Source organism: Corylus avellana, chromosome 2 (genome assembly GCF_965113065.1).
Source record: "Corylus avellana chromosome 2, dhCorAvel1.hap1.2, whole genome shotgun sequence".
NCBI lineage: Eukaryota > Viridiplantae > Streptophyta > Magnoliopsida > Fagales > Betulaceae > Corylus > Corylus avellana.
Genome location: NC_142491.1, coordinates 9,808,302 through 9,824,152, shown reverse-complemented (window position 1 = coordinate 9,824,152; position 15,851 = coordinate 9,808,302). Strand labels below are relative to the sequence as shown.

Below are 15,851 nucleotides of genomic sequence, written 5' to 3'. Positions count from 1 at the left end.
TAAAACAAACAAACAATTCCCACAAATTTTATTGCTGAAATATCATAAACCACTTACAAAGTTGAAGATTACAAACCATGCTTATATTAATTAAGACGAGGAGGATATATATCAGAAGCTAAGCATGATTACAAAGTTGAGATGCCATGCATCCATTGCATGCAACTAAAAGCAAAGCACTCCAACGAACACTAATTATAACACATGTAGTACTTCAATTCGATCTACACGACAAAAGGCTTAAGGAAATTCCAGAAGGTGAAACCCAGGACAATAAGTCCAACAACAGTTGCCGTGCCTCTGAAAATATTGGGGAAATACTCTCTGTTTAGGGTTGCCAATATATGGTTTAAAGGGAACTCATAGTGCTCATGAATCTTTCGAGCTATATGATCATAAGCGGATGTAGTTGCCACATTAATTTGATTGCTGAGTTTGTTAATTAGAGACGCCACTTCAGCTTTGCAACCGAGGTGGTTAGCAATGACCTTCTTATCAATAAGCAAATCCACATCTTTTTCAGTGTCGACAAGACGGTCCAATAGCAGAACATAACTGCAGATGTAAGTTTGAGATGGATAATGACACTGCTCTAAAGCCATGAGGTTTCGGAAAACAGTTTCAGTATCATCGTCTATCACAAGTTGTGGGACTTTTAGTATACGCTGGATACGCAACAAGCACGGAAAGCATATCAAGCAGATAATGCATGGTAAGCAAGCAATGAGGCATGAAAAGCGTGGAAAAGCGTCGAAGCACGAAAAGTGTCGCACACACCCAGGACTTACTGATATGTCAAGTAAGACGCGGCTATGATCTTTAACTGCTTTGAATTTCAATCCTGAGTCATAAAGCTTTGTGGCACAAAATCGAGTATCCAAACCTCGTTCTGCACTGCTCCATTCTTCCATCTGCCTATTTGATGATTCTTCATTTCTCCATTCTTCCATATGCTTCTTTGATGGACAAAAAAAATATCTTAGCAAATCTGTGAAATGTTTTACTTCCTCAACATTGAGCGGTTGCTGCTGAACATAGCGTCTAAAGTATTTGCGAGAAAGCTCGACAAATGGAGAATCCTCTTTCTTCAGGTCCTCCTTAATTTGTTCGCGATTGTTGCAACTGGAAGAGTCACCCAAGGCGAACCTATATAATTCCTCAAGAACAAAAAAAGGAAGTTGATTCTCAAGTATTATCAAGTCATGTAGTATACCATTTCCTAGCCATGGATGACTTAATATGTAATCACTTTCTTTTTCACAATAATTTTCTCCTTTCCTCTTAGCCTCTTCTTCTTCTTTTTTTTCTTTATCCTTTACGAAGAGCTCAATTATAAAGATGGCATCCAATAGAATCATTTTCACAAAATCATCACTTTCAAGTCCACAATCTTCTGAATAGCAATGACGGATTTTTACTTCGTTGACTTTAATGATCTTTAGAAGATCAGCCTGGCTCTTCTTAGTGCGTCGCAAGAAATTTTCCAAATATTTCAGTTTGTGCATTTCCATGTCCTTCAAGTCATCTTTGCCGCGATGAAAGGGTCCTATTGAGAGTAGCTTAGGGGTGTAGGCTTCTTCATTTACCTTGCGCAGTTGCTTGGGAACCCTATAAATACAATATTCCCGCCACTCCGCATGAGGCAGGTCCGATGGAATGTCAATCACCAACTCTTCACATTCAGCTTCTTTTGCAATGGTTATGAAATCACTGGCCATCTTTTCCATCCCTCAAGTTTGTTTTCCTAGTGACAAATAAGCGACAATCAGTGGGAATCTAATAGAATCTAATCAGCTGCAGATCACTTATTTCAATTAGAAGCCATTTTTGTTCAACAATAGTTTCTTAAATATCTTTCTTCTTTCTTTTCTTTTTTTTTCTCAAATTTATAGAGGTATTTTTGTCTTGTTGAAAAATTTTAGGGCCATTTTTTCATTTTTGTGGGACAAAAGAAATACATTGTAAAATTTTAGTAGTTCAAGGAGACATTGATGCAATCTTTAATTTGAGAGCTATTGTAAATTAAAAGTTAGATTTATCAGGAGAGTATGTATAATTTAAGTCACGTGCATTGCATGTGACACATATTTTGCCGGATTTAACAAAAAAATTATAATGGAGACAACTAATTGAAAGAGCTAAGCAGTTAAAGGGAGTCAATTGTACTTTCTAAAGTTCAAAAAACATCACAAATATGGTGTAAGTGGAAGCTGGAAGGGGTAAGACTATTGGAAGAAACAACGCAAATATGGCTAGTAGCTAGGCAGCTATACCTCAGTATAGTTATAAACACATCACATTAGGTGGGATATATATATATATATATATATATATATATATATATGATACGAAATCTCCTGCAATGGTATGAAACACTTCAAAGAAAACAAAATTTTTATCTCCCCCAACCAAGTATATACTCATAATATTCATATCTAATCAATCTATAATATTATTACAAGATAATATTTATATGCATATAATGTTGCTATTATTTTATGAATATATTGAAATAACAAATGAAAATTTATAAGAAAAATATAAAAAAGCCTCTCAAGCTGCTAACAGTCGTTTACGATAAAGTTCCACAATATTCAAAAGGTACTAAAGTAGACTATCAAACTATCAAAGTATGTCAAAAAGACAACAGTTTTTTTATATTCCTACAATACCCCTATTCTATTAAAAACAAAAATAATATGTTCTCCCAAACTTTCAATTGTGATAATGTCCCTCCCAAACTACCAAAATATTGTCAATGTCTCACTCAAACTACCAAAACATTGTCAATGTTCCCCCCAAGACTAACAAAAAAATAAAAATACCTCTATAGGTTTCTCAATAAGACAAAAATGCCCTTATAAATTCCAAAATAAAATAAAAAATCAATTTTTCAATTTTTTTTTAAAACGAAAATTTTAATTTAAAAAAACAATTTATATATATATATATATATATATATATATATATATATATATATATATATATTTTAAATTTTTTATTATTTAAAACGATTTTTTTAAAAGGAAAATTTTATTAAAATTTTTTAATTTTTTTCTTATAAAAAGGATTTTTTTTATAAAAAAAATAAAAAATAAATTTGGCCACCCCTTGGATTATATATATATATATTAGTTTTAGGTTTTTTCTAGAAGTTTTAGTATTTTTTGTTTTTATTTTACTAAGGGTAGTTTCGTCATTGGGGGGAGCATTGGCAATATTTGGTAGTTTGAAGGGGATATTGTCTATTAGATGGTAGTTTGAGAGGGTATATGAACTTTTCCCAATAAAATAATTATTTTTCAAAATTTTGTAATGAGATATTATACCTCCTTATGCCAAATGGGATAATCGTTATACAATATTTATACTGCACTAACCAATTTATCTTAATTATTTATTTTTCATATATATATATATATATATATATATATATATATATGGATCAGAGATCTGATTTAATGTTATATATGTGATTTTGAAAAAAAAAAAAGAAAAAAAGTGCACTCAGTCCATTCGAACTTACACCCCATTTGCAATCCCCCAAAATTAAGCCCCTCAAATTATTACGTCCTTTCACTTGCATGGGTCAAAGACCCACAACCACACTCTGGTTGTGGGTATCTGTGCAAGGAGACTAGCTAGCCCATGCCCAAGCCGTGCATCACTAGGGCTAGAGATCATAAGTTTTTATTTATTTTTTTTTTAATTTAAGAGTGTAATTGTATTTTTACATGTTAGCTATGATGAACAATTTAACACATTTTTTCGTCAAATTTAGCAAAAATACTAATAAAAGTGACTAATTAAGTGAAAGGGCTAGATAGTTAAAGATGGTTGATTCTAACTTTTTAGAATTTGAAAAACATCTATCACGAATATGGTGTACGCTGAAAGGGGTAAGAGTAGTTTGCCAAAAATAAAAGATATTTTTGTGATAGATTTATTGTTCTATAATATAATGCAAACTATTGGAACAAACAACGCAAATGGCTAGCTAGGCAACTGATGCATCATGGATTCCAATCAGACCTTAAAAAGATTATATCTCGAGTTTCAGATGTCGTACAGAGACAATCTTGGTGGTGTTGGAAAGTTGATTTAAATGTCTACAAGGACATGTTTCGTGAAGATTGCTAATTCCAACATCTATTGGGTCAAAACGGGCTGCAAAGAGAAAAGTGGATTGTTGGACAAAATGACTCGTCTACAATTGCGTTTGAATGAGCTGGACAGAGTTGCTTGTTTGCAGTTGCGCTCGAACGAGATTGAAAACGAGCCATGCCCAATTTTGTAAACCGACTTATTACAATGTTCTACTAGGTTTAAGGTTTTATTTACTATAAATACATGTTATAAAGACCATGGTAGAATATTTGAAACAATTGAATAGTATTTTCTATCCCTTTTGTCTCAAGTCCTTTATAAAATATTGGCTTGAGAACAGTTGTAATTCGATTGTTGTTTGTTTTTGCGAACCCACAACCGCATACTGCATTAGCAACTCTATCTTGAGGATAACATAGTAGTAAACACATACACTAGGTGGGATATGATGTATGATAGGAAATCTCTTACTATGGCATGAAACACTTCAAAGAAAACTAAAATTTTCTCTACCTCAACCAATTAGTATATACTGATAATATTCATCTCTAATCAATCTTATTATTACAAGATATTAATATACATATAATTTTGTTATTATTTTATGAATATATTGAAATAACAAATGAAAATTTATATTTTTTCTTGTGAACTTGTGAATAGTTGAATTTATTTAATTATTTTTTAGCAATGCAATCTATAATAACTGTATTGACAAACTCAACTGGATTATTAAAACAATTCTAAAAACTTTAGTAAAGATGTATATAATAAAGTGAAATTAGAAAGTAAGAACCTGTAAATTTCGCTTGCAAGAAATACTTGTATTGCTTGAGAGCACAAAATTCTTCCTCTTTAATTAGTTGCCAACACTCGAGGGTTTCTTTCTCTTCCTTACCGATAATGCATCCACTCTTCTTCTTCCACTTGTATTTATAGTACTCGCGGTTGGTTCCTTACCAATAAAAACACAGGGAACAAAAAAAATCAAAATAAGTTCTTATGATTCTGTTAAGTTACAATTAACTTTATGCCATATAAAAACTGATTATAGTAAGCAAAAAATCCATAGGAAAATTATCATAAATCAGTCTCTAAAAGTGATGTCATATTGCAACATAGATCTTTGCACCTAACTTTGGTCTAAAATTTTAATGAAAACCATTAGACTAATATGTTAGCACCAATCATATTGCGCTAAGTGTCATTTTTAATAAAAAAAATATATATATATACATAAAAAGAAAAGAGGAGTTTGAGTTTTGGTGTCACTTCTTTTTCTTATTAGATGATTTGTCTGGGTTTAAGTTCATAGTCGTTGTGATTTCACTTGTGAGTGTCGAATCCCATATTACAAAAGTATAAAGAAAAATAGTAGTTAATATACTTAAGTAAACCAAAACCTATTAAATTAGGCTTTTGGACTAGAGTGATATTCAAATATGTATATTAATGTACTATTGATAAAAACTCTCAAACCGTTTATCACCTCAACACATTGTAGCATCTTAAAGTCTTTTTTTATTCTTTTCTCTCCACTCTCTCCTTCCTTTGTTGGTAAAAAGAGTACTTATTTCCTTTAATTATTCCAAAAGACATTCCAGGAACACTTTTTAATTATCATCTCTCTTTAATTCCTTTGTTGGAGTACTTGATTATTTTTTTAAAATTCTTTTCTTTAGGTTGTTGGCAATGAATAACTTTCTCTTTCTTCTTCTTGATTCTTATCTTTCTTCCAAAGCATTTTCCACGAAATTAAACATTATTCCTTTCTTTCTTATTTGATTTACCATTTTTTTCTCCTCCATACCAATCACCTTTAGTGTGGGTTTGCTCTTGCCCTAAAGGAGTTCATTTTATTTTGAGTTGTTGTATTGGATGTGTCCTCTAAGCATTATCAACCAAAATAATCAGTACTGCTAAAGATGCTCTAAGAACATCAACATATTAAAAAGATGAGGAGTAGCGGACATAGAATTGGTGGTTTATAAAGATTGTTATAAGTGCAAATTCGCACATTGCTTAGTTATTAGGTAAAATTGAACTTTATAATGAATTTTAGGAAACTTTAAATTGACTAGTCATTTTAGAGTGATATCACAGATTATGGAGACCACGTGCTTTGCTTGAGATGGAGATGAAGAAGGTTGAGTTACCTTCAAGAGTTGCCCCCTTGTGTGGGGAGGCAGCCGAAGATTTGGAGGGATTCTCAATCACCAACAAACATAGAAGAATTCATTAAAAAAAAAATCCAAACATAGTGATGTGTCAACAATTTCAGTTTTTGAAAACGTCACCAAAAGGTGACATTTTTTTTTTGTTTTTTGGGTAAAACGACACCTCTCTAAGGGGTGTCGTTTGAATAGTTACACATCACTAATTAATTAGTGACGTGTGATGTTTCACTGTTCACACGTCACTAATTAGTGATGTGCACACATTCAACACATCACTAATTAGTGACGTGTCACATGTCATTAATTTAAAATTTTTTTTTTTTTTTTTTTGCCTTTTTTTCTTTAATCATTCTTCTTTCTCCCTTTTCTCACGTACGCCTCCCCTGCTGCCGCTCTTATTTTCTCACCTCCCATCTCTCAGCTCATCTGTCACGCAAACTCTAGACCCGTGCAAAGGGTTTCAAATATTTATTTTGTTAGTGTTGTAAAAGTACACGAAATGCCTATGCTTGCACTCAATCGTGCCATTTTGTTGGCTTGTGTTTGGGAAAGACAACCTCTGAGAGATAGTACGAATCGAATAAAAATATTTGTCTCTCTGCTTCATCATGCCTTTGTCTACATTTACTGATGAAATTAATGGTAAAATTGTTGATACGTACAGGAGCAGATCCTATATATTGTTCTTATAGATGAGGATGAATCTCAAAAATATATAGGATTTCCAACATGGGATATTAGTTTAATTATTTGATGTATTTAGCTTAACGACATTGGTTGAAATCAGTGTCTCAATTTTTTAACATCTTTATAATTTGTTTCTATATCTTGGTGTTTGATGTTTTCTGCTGCGTCATTAATTTGGTAGATTAGTACCACTCCAATTGAGAACGTATTTTGAATGGGCGATGATTGAAAAAAAAAAAAAAAAAAAAAAAAAAAAAAAAGATCACTATGGAAGAAAATCGAAATGGGTCTTGATTTTTCTTAATGATAACTTGGCATGATCTTTATTGAAATTTGTGGGTCCATTGGATGTTTAGTTTGCATCTTTTGAATTCTAACGTGATGCAATTTAATGGACCGATGGAAGATGCAGTAAAATTACCATTTATCTCAAAAGTTTAAGTTGATAAAAAGATACAAATTTAATAATTTAATTAATGTTACAAGCCTGTTTGGAACTGCGTTTGAGAAATAGAGCTTTTAAGTCAAAAAGAGCTTTTGAGCAAAATTTTGATTTTTAAGCTTTTGTTAAAAGTATGTTTTGGTCATTTTTAGGCTTTTTGGACCCGTAAAAGCACTTTTAATTTTTTTACCAAACAAGCACTTAAAAGTACTTTTAATTTTTTTTTTAAGCCGACTTTTTAGGTGTTAAAAGCACTTTTAGGTCCCTCAAACGCAATCCCAAATAGACCTGTAAGTCTTAATAGTGTGCCACGTCAACACCAATCATCTTGCAATGTGTGTGATTTTTTACAATGAAAAAGCAAAAAACATAAATTTAAATATATAAAATAAAAGAAGAAAAAAAAAAATTTTTGAGGGGGTGGTCAAGGATTTTGGTGCTTCGGGGCCATGAAGTATTTTACTTACTACAAAATTATTATACTCCAAAGACCTAATTAATTACATCTTGGTAACACTACATATATATACTGATTTTATAATTTTTTCCAAATCATAAATTTAAGCACATCGATCATGCTTTTTGCAAAACTTATAATCGTAAACTAAGAGGGATTTTTTTTTTTTTTTTCCTTGTATGTGTGTCGTTCAGTGACCTCTTGGCTTTTTCCTTCATTTCAGTGTTTATTCTTGTTTCTATTGTTTGGCTACTGCAACTTGGATTTCCGATGCTCTATGTTGAACAATGTTTGCTCTATGCAAGCAGTCAATTGGCGTAATGAAATCGAAACGTCACTGTTGGTGCCCTTTGAATTGGACCGTCCATATTATTGTAAAGTCTGTTGTATTAGTCATTGGTGTAGCTTGTTGGAACTTATCTTACTCTTCTGTTCTGAACATGCAGAATTGGGGGGAGTTGCTGCCTGGAAAATGGCACTTATTGTACTGTACAAGGAGGCACATAGGGTTGACGTTTATTTATTGGGACTGGATGACACTTATTGCATATACTTTTTCCATGGTAAATGCATTTTGACGTAATCATGATCAAATAATTGTGGTTGTCTCATGACAATGACAATGATGTCGTTCCTTGGTGACAACAATAATATCATTTGGAATTGGGTCAATTAATCATATATATATATATATGCATGTCTGAAATACAGACACTCAATGGATGCTAAAACACACAAACTTGCCACAAATCTTATTGTTGAAATATCATAACCACTTACAAAGTTCAAGATATATAACACAAGCTGAACAGGAATATTACAAAGAGCATAGAGCTTTATGTACTGAAGTAGACACTCGATCTCTACGTATATATGCTGAAACAATATGAAACAAACAAAATGGAAATAATTGGTAAAACCTCATATCACAAACCAAACACTAGTGACATTTGCTTCCTTTATTTTGAGAGAAAAGAACTAAAGAGACCCAACAAAGCAAGTAGGGCGCCCACAGTTGCAATGCTTCTCCCAAAATCACGAAAAAATGTTCCTTTAATGGATGCCATGCTGCGGTTCCAAAAGCTTTTACAGTACTCATCAATCTCTACACTTAGAGAAGCGTAACAGGAAGCAGTTACCAACATCTGAATGCAGAGTTCGCTAAATAGAGTTGCCACTTTAGCGTTGCTACCGATATGGTTCACAATGACATCTTTCTCAACAAGCAATTTCACATCTTGTTCGGTGTTGATTATATAGTTCATTAGCGAAACATAATTGCAGATGTACGGTTCAGATGGATAATGACACTGCTCCAAGGCTATGAGGTTTCGGAAAACTACTTCAATATTATCGTCTATCACAAGTTGTGGGATTGTCAAGATAGACCATTTCGACTCATTCCCAGAGAATGTTATGTCAAGTAATCGTCTCTCATGAGCTGCTTCGAATTTCAATCTTGCGTAGTCAAGCTTTGTGGCACTATATATATTAACCATAGGTTTTCTAGGTTGCTGAATCAGCTCTGGTACTGAACAGAACATATATCTTAGCAAATCTGTTAAATGCTTTACTTCCTCTCCTATAATGGATTCTTTCTCCTTATCAAAGTGAGAAAAGTATTTGCGAGAAAGCCTGACAAAGGGAGCATCCTCTTTCTTCAGGTCCTTTTTGTGTTCCTCAATTTGCTTGCCTTGTTTGCGATGGTTGCAACCGGAAGAGTCATTGAAGGCGAACATATATAATTTCTCAAGAACAAAAAAAGGAAGTTGATTCTCGAGTAATATCAAGTCATAAAGTAAATAATTTACCAGCCATGGCTTACTCAATATGTAATCCGGTTCTTTTTTAGAGGTTTTTAAGAAGAGCTCAATTATAAAGATGGCATCCAATAGAATCATTACCAGAAAATGTTCTTCACTACTACTGATGCGCTCAAAGATCTCTGAATAGCAATGACGGATTTTTTTTTTGTCGTCTTTAATGATCTTTAGAAGATCATTGGGACTCTTCTCGGTCCGTTTCAAGAAATGCACAAAATATCTCTGTTTGTGCTTTTCCATGTCCTCCAATTCAACCTGGTTGTGATGAAAGGGTCCTATTGAGACTAGCTTAGGAGTGTTGGCTTCTTCGTTTACCTTGCGCAGTTGCTTGGGGACCTTGTAGATACACCATTCTGCCAACTCCGAGTCCGAAGGGTCTTGTGGAATGTCGTTCGCACGGTCTCGTGGAATGTCAATCACCACCGCGGCAAGTTGCGCACTACAGGGGATGTTTTCCATCCCACAAGTTTCTTTTCCTAGGGACAATCATTGGCAATATAATAATCATTATATTATATTGATTATTAGAAACAATATAATATAATAATCATTGGCATGCAGTATAATAATCATTATATTGATTATTATATATCCAACCCACAAGTTTAAGGTTTTATTTACTATAAATACATGCATGTTATAAAGACAATGATAGAATATTAGAAACAATTAATATTGCATATTATTTTCAATCCCTTTTGCCTCAAGTAGTCCTTGACAAAATATTGACTGGAGAAGAGTTACAATTCTATTGTGTTTGTTTTTGTGAATCCACGACCCCATTCTGCATTAGCAACTCTATCACGAGGATAACACAGAAGTAAACACAAGACACTAGGTGGGATGTATGATAGGAAATCTCTTACAATGGCATGAAACACTTCAAAGAAAACAAAAATTTTCTCTACATCAACCAAGTATATACTGATAATATTCATCACTTTTTTATTATTTTTTATTTTTTGTAAGTAGATAATATTCATCTCTTAAGTCTTATCAATCTTATTATAATTTTGTTATTATTTTATGAATATATTGAAATAATAAATGAAAATTTATATTATTTCTTGTGAACTGTGAATAGTTGAATTTATTTAATTATTTTTTAACAATACAACCTATAATAACTGTATTAACAAACTCAACTGGAATATTAAAACACTTCGAAAAACTTTAACAAAGAAGTATATAATAAAATAAAACTAGAAAGTAAGAACCTGCAAATTTCGCTTGCAAGAAATACTTGTATTGCTTGAGAGCACTAAATTCTTCCTCTTTATTAGTTGCCAACACTCGTGGGTTTCTACTGATAATGCATCCACTCTTCTTCTTCTACTTGTATTTATAGTACTCATGGTTGGTCTCCGTCAATATCAAGCCTCTTTATTATATATCTCTCTTCTAGTGATAAAAACACATGGAAAAAAAAATGTAAAATAAGTTCTTATGATTCTGTTAAGTTACAATTAACTTTATGCTATATAAAAACTGGCTAGAAATTTCATGCAGTAAGCAAAAAATACATATTTCTTACAAATTGATTTGTAGGAAATTTCTCATAAATCAGTCTCTAATTAAAAGTGACGTTATATTGCGACATAGATCTCTGCACCTAACTTTGGTTTTAAATTTTAATGAAAACCATTAGACTAATATGTTAGCACCAATTATTTTGCGCTAAGTGTCATTTTTAATAAAAAATAGGGTTAAATACTCCAAACCCCCCTAAGGTTTTTCAACTTTATTTTTTCCCCCTTGGGGTTTCATTTTTATCACAGGAGGTCCCTGTGGTTTTGATAAGTGACCAAATTAGTCAATCTGTTAGTTGACCGTTAGGTTTGACACGTGGACCAATCATACGTCGACACGTGGCACATATATTAATTTTAAAAAAAAAATTAAAAATATATATATATTTTTTTTTAAATTCAAAAAAAATGTATTTAAAAAAAAAAAAAAAAAAAAAAAAAAAAAAAGGGAAAACGTTGGGGGTGGCTCGGGCCACCCCCTGGAGCCCAAGGGGGTGGCCGAGCCACCCCCATCCGGCCAGATGGGGGTGGCCAGGCCACCCCCATGGCCAAAGGGGGTGGCCGAGCCACCCCCAAATGGCCAAGGGGGTGGCCGAGCCACCCCCAGGTTTTTCCTTTTCTTTTTCTTTCTTTTTTTTTTTTTTAAAAAAAAAAAAATACATTTTTTTTGTTAATTTAAAAAAAAAAAAAAAAATTTAAATAGGTGCCACGTGTCAACATCTGATTGGTCCACGTGTCAGTCTTAACGGTCAACTAACGGATAGACTAAATTGGTCTTTATCAAAACCCCAGGGACCTCCTGTGATAAAAGTGAAATCCCAAGAGGGAAAAAATAAAGTTGCTAAACCCTAGGGGGTTTTGAGGTATTTAACCCTAAAAAATATATATATACATAAAAAATAAAAATAAAAGGAGTTTGAGTTTAGGTCTCACTTCTTTTTCTTAATAGAAGATTTGTCTGAGTTTAAGTTCATAGTCATTGTGAGTTTACTTGTGAGTATCGAGTCCCATATTAAGAAAGTATAAAGAAAAAAAGTAATTAATATACCCAAGTGAACCCAAACCCATTAGATTAGGCTTTTGGACTAAAATGGTGTTCAAATATATATATTAATGTACTATTGATAAAAACTTTCAAACCGTTCATCACCTCAACACATTATAGCATCTTAAAGTCTTTTTTTATTCTTTTCTCTCCACTCTCTCTTTCCTTTGTTGGTAAAAAGAGTACTTATTTCCGTTAATTATTCAAAAGACATTCCTCGTACACTTTTTAATTATCATCTCTCTTTAATTCCTTTGTTGGAGTTACTTAATTATTTTTTTAAAATTCTTTTCTTTAGGTTGTTGGCAATGAATAACTTTTTCTTCTTCTCGATTCTTATCTTTCTTCCAAAGCATTTCCACGAAATTAAACATTATTCCTTTCTTTCTTATTTGATTTACCATTTTTTTCTCCTCCATACCAATCACCTTTAGTGTGGGTTTGCTCTTGCCCTAAAGGAGTTCATTTTCTTTTGAGTTGTTTTATTGGGTGTGTCCTCTAAGCATTATCAGAAAAAATAATCACTACTGCTAAAAATGCTCTAAGAACACCGACATATTAAGAAGATGAGGAGTAGCGGACATAGAATTGGTGATTTATAAAGATTGTCATGAATACAAATTTTCACATTGCTTAGTTAGTAGGTAAAATTGAACTTTATAATGAATTTTAGGAAACTTCAAATTGATTAATCATTGCAGAGTGATAACACAGATTATAGAGACCACGTTCTTTGCTTAAGATGGAGATGAAGAAGGTTGAGTTTCCTTCTAGAGTTGCCTCCTTGTGTGGGGAGGCAGCCAAAGATTTGGAGGGATTCTCGATTGCCAACATACATAGAAGGATTCACTAAAAAATATCCAAACTTTGTGATGTGTCAACAGTTTGAGTTTTCGAAAACGTCACCAAAAGGTGACATTTTTTTTGGGTAAAACAACACATCTCTAAGGAGTGTCGTTTGAACAGTTACACATCACTAATTAATTAGTGACGTGTGATGTTTTGCTGTTCACACACCACTAATTAGTGATGTGCACACATTCAACACGTCACTAATTAGTGACATGTCACATGTCATTAATTTTAAATTTGTTTTTTTTGCCTTTTTTTCTTTAATCATTCTTCTTTCTCCCTTTTCTCACGTACGCCTCCCCTGCTGCCGCTCTTATTTTCTCACCTCCCATCTCTCAGCTCATCAAGACCCTCAAATATCCGATACCCTCAAATTTCAGCGATCTCTTGCTCTTGAATCCTCTCACCCACTCTCCAAACTTCTCTCACATCAGCTAATCCAATCTCTCTCATCAATGATCCTATCACCGCCCGATTCGCTTCAACGTTTCTGCAATCAAATGCTTGTTTTCTTTTGTTACAAGAAACATTTTTTTTGTTTTTTGATTTGACTTGATTTCGTTTATCCTATCATTCTGTGTGTTTTTGCAATCGTTGAAGGAGCTTGTTTTTCCGCAGCATAAAATTTAGTGTTTTTTTTTTTTTTTTTTTTGTGTGTAGTTGTTGAAGGCTGAGAAGGTGCGAAGGAGAGAAAAAGAGAGAGATTCGTGGTTAATGTTGAAGGTTGACAAGGTGAGAAAGAGTGGGGAGGGGTTTTGGGGACTGTGATGTCTTTTGGGCGAGATCGAGGAGGACAGGCAATGGAATTTTGGTGAATTTGCAGAAAGTGAATTCCATTGTGCGTGACATTGGCGATCCCTGCCTCTCTCAATCTCCCATATATAGCTGTAAGACTCGATCTATTCAACCATATTTTTCTGATTTGGGTTTCTGATCATTTCGGCTCGAACAATAATGAATAATCGACTCCTATTGTGGTGATTTCTGATTTGGGTTTTTACTTTTTTTAGTTGCTCGTTTTGCAGGCTTGTCAACGAAGATGTGTACGGACTCAACCATTGCAGAGGGCTCTTAGGTCCTCTGAGAAAAAATAAAAAAATTTATTTTTTTTATAACTTTTTTTTCTAAGGGTAGTAAACAGTAAAAATGTCATTACTCCCCTTTCTTGTCTACCAAACTTTTTTCATTTTAAAAAACGTTACTATAGCACCTCACTAATAGGTTTTGGCCCAAAAAGTCACAAAATCTACATATTTTTATAGTGATTTTTCCTCTTTAATCATTATATTTATTTCAAAAAGTCAAAAAGTGCAACTGAAAAAAAAAATTTAAATAATATATATAGATCACTTAGTTTTTTAAATGAGTAATAATAGGCTTACAAACAAATTTTATAAAAAAAAATTTATAATATGATTGAAAATGAGAAAAACTCAACTTTTGAGAAACATTGTGCAACATCATGTTGATTTTTTTTTTTTTTTTTTCTGTATAATTTGTTTGTAAGCTTAACTTTTTTCTCTTTAAAGGAATGATTATGGGTAGGTATCAGTTCTAATGGTAACGGTAGAGGTATTTTCAAAATATTAACCTCAATTGTCAGTTAAATTGGATAATTCACTAAATTCATTTTGATAAAAATAAATTTTAAAATTTTCGGTTAAAATCGTTTAGTTAATCGGCTAACCTGGGTTTTTTTTTTAATTTTTTTTTAATTGGGACAATACTATTTTTAAATTGGCCAAAATTTGGTTGTTTTGAATTTTTAGAGGGCTTTTTTTTAAAAAAAAAAACTAAAACAAGAGTTTAATCTTGAACATACAAAACAATAAAATCTCTTTTTAGCCCAAATGGTTTTCTTAAGGCTAATATTGGACATGTTTATAAGCACCCTTAACATATTCATTATCTTAGATTATTACAAATTGTCACTAATATAGATAAAATTAAATTAGAAATGATTCATATTGCTAGGATGCTGCCCTACCATGCTTTGGCGGTTAAGTCGTTTTAGATTTGGTTACTAATGTCGATAAAAATTTTTATTTCGATTACCGTTCAAGTTAGTAGACAGTCGATGGCGGTTTCGGTGACGTAGGCAGTAATAAGATATTTTGCCCACCCTTAAGAATGGTGCTTTTACAATGTTACATGTGATCACCTAGTGTGCCGAGAATTTTAACCACAATAAAGGTCTTACTTTTAAATGCATCAAAGTGACCCCCACTTCACATGCATTTGAGTTTATGATCCCATGAGATTTATAATTGTTATAAGTAGTTGTGAGGTTCTTTTTTTTTTTTTTTCTTTTTTTTGACGGAGAACTTGTCCAATTTTGGTTTATTTTGTGTACTTATATATCCCTGTCATGCAAACTCTAGACCTGTGCAAAGGGTTTCAAATATTTATTTTGTTAGTGTTATAAAAGTACACGAAATGCCTATGCTTGCACTCAATCGTGCCATTTTGTTGGCTTGTGTTTGGGAAAGACAACCTATGAGAGATAGACTAGATAGTACGAATCGAATAAAAATATTTCTCTCTCTGCTTCATCATGCCTTTGTCTACATTTACTGATGAAATTAATGGTAAAATTATTGATACGTACAGGAGCAGATCCTATATATTTGTCTTATAGATGAGGATGAATCTCAAAAATATATAGGATTTCCAACATGGGATATTAGTTTAATTATTTGATGTATTTAGCTTAACGACATTGGTTGAAATCA

General features: G+C 32.6%; 2 protein-coding genes across 2 annotated transcripts; both read right to left on the bottom strand.

Annotated features, from left to right (window-relative positions):
* Positions 1-224: 224 nt before the first annotated feature.
* LOC132172296 (UPF0481 protein At3g47200-like) lies at positions 225-1,727 on the bottom strand. The gene has a single exon (XM_088513944.1). It carries the CDS (start codon positions 1,725-1,727, stop codon positions 225-227), a length of 1,503 nt encoding a protein of 500 aa, XP_088370070.1.
* Positions 1,728-8,829: 7,102 nt separating this feature from the next.
* LOC132172304 (UPF0481 protein At3g47200-like) lies at positions 8,830-10,152 on the bottom strand. Its single transcript, XM_059583783.1, has one exon. The coding sequence runs from the start codon at positions 10,150-10,152 to the stop codon at positions 8,830-8,832; it is 1,323 nt and encodes a 440-aa protein (XP_059439766.1).
* Positions 10,153-15,851: the final 5,699 nt, after the last annotated feature.

Excerpts from the sequence above, each read along its gene's own strand:
- LOC132172296 (XM_088513944.1), bottom strand. The coding sequence starts at position 1,727 with ATGGAAAAGATGGCCAGTGATTTCATAACCATTGCAAAAGAAGCTGAA.
- LOC132172304 (XM_059583783.1), bottom strand. The coding sequence starts at position 10,152 with ATGGAAAACATCCCCTGTAGTGCGCAACTTGCCGCGGTGGTGATTGAC.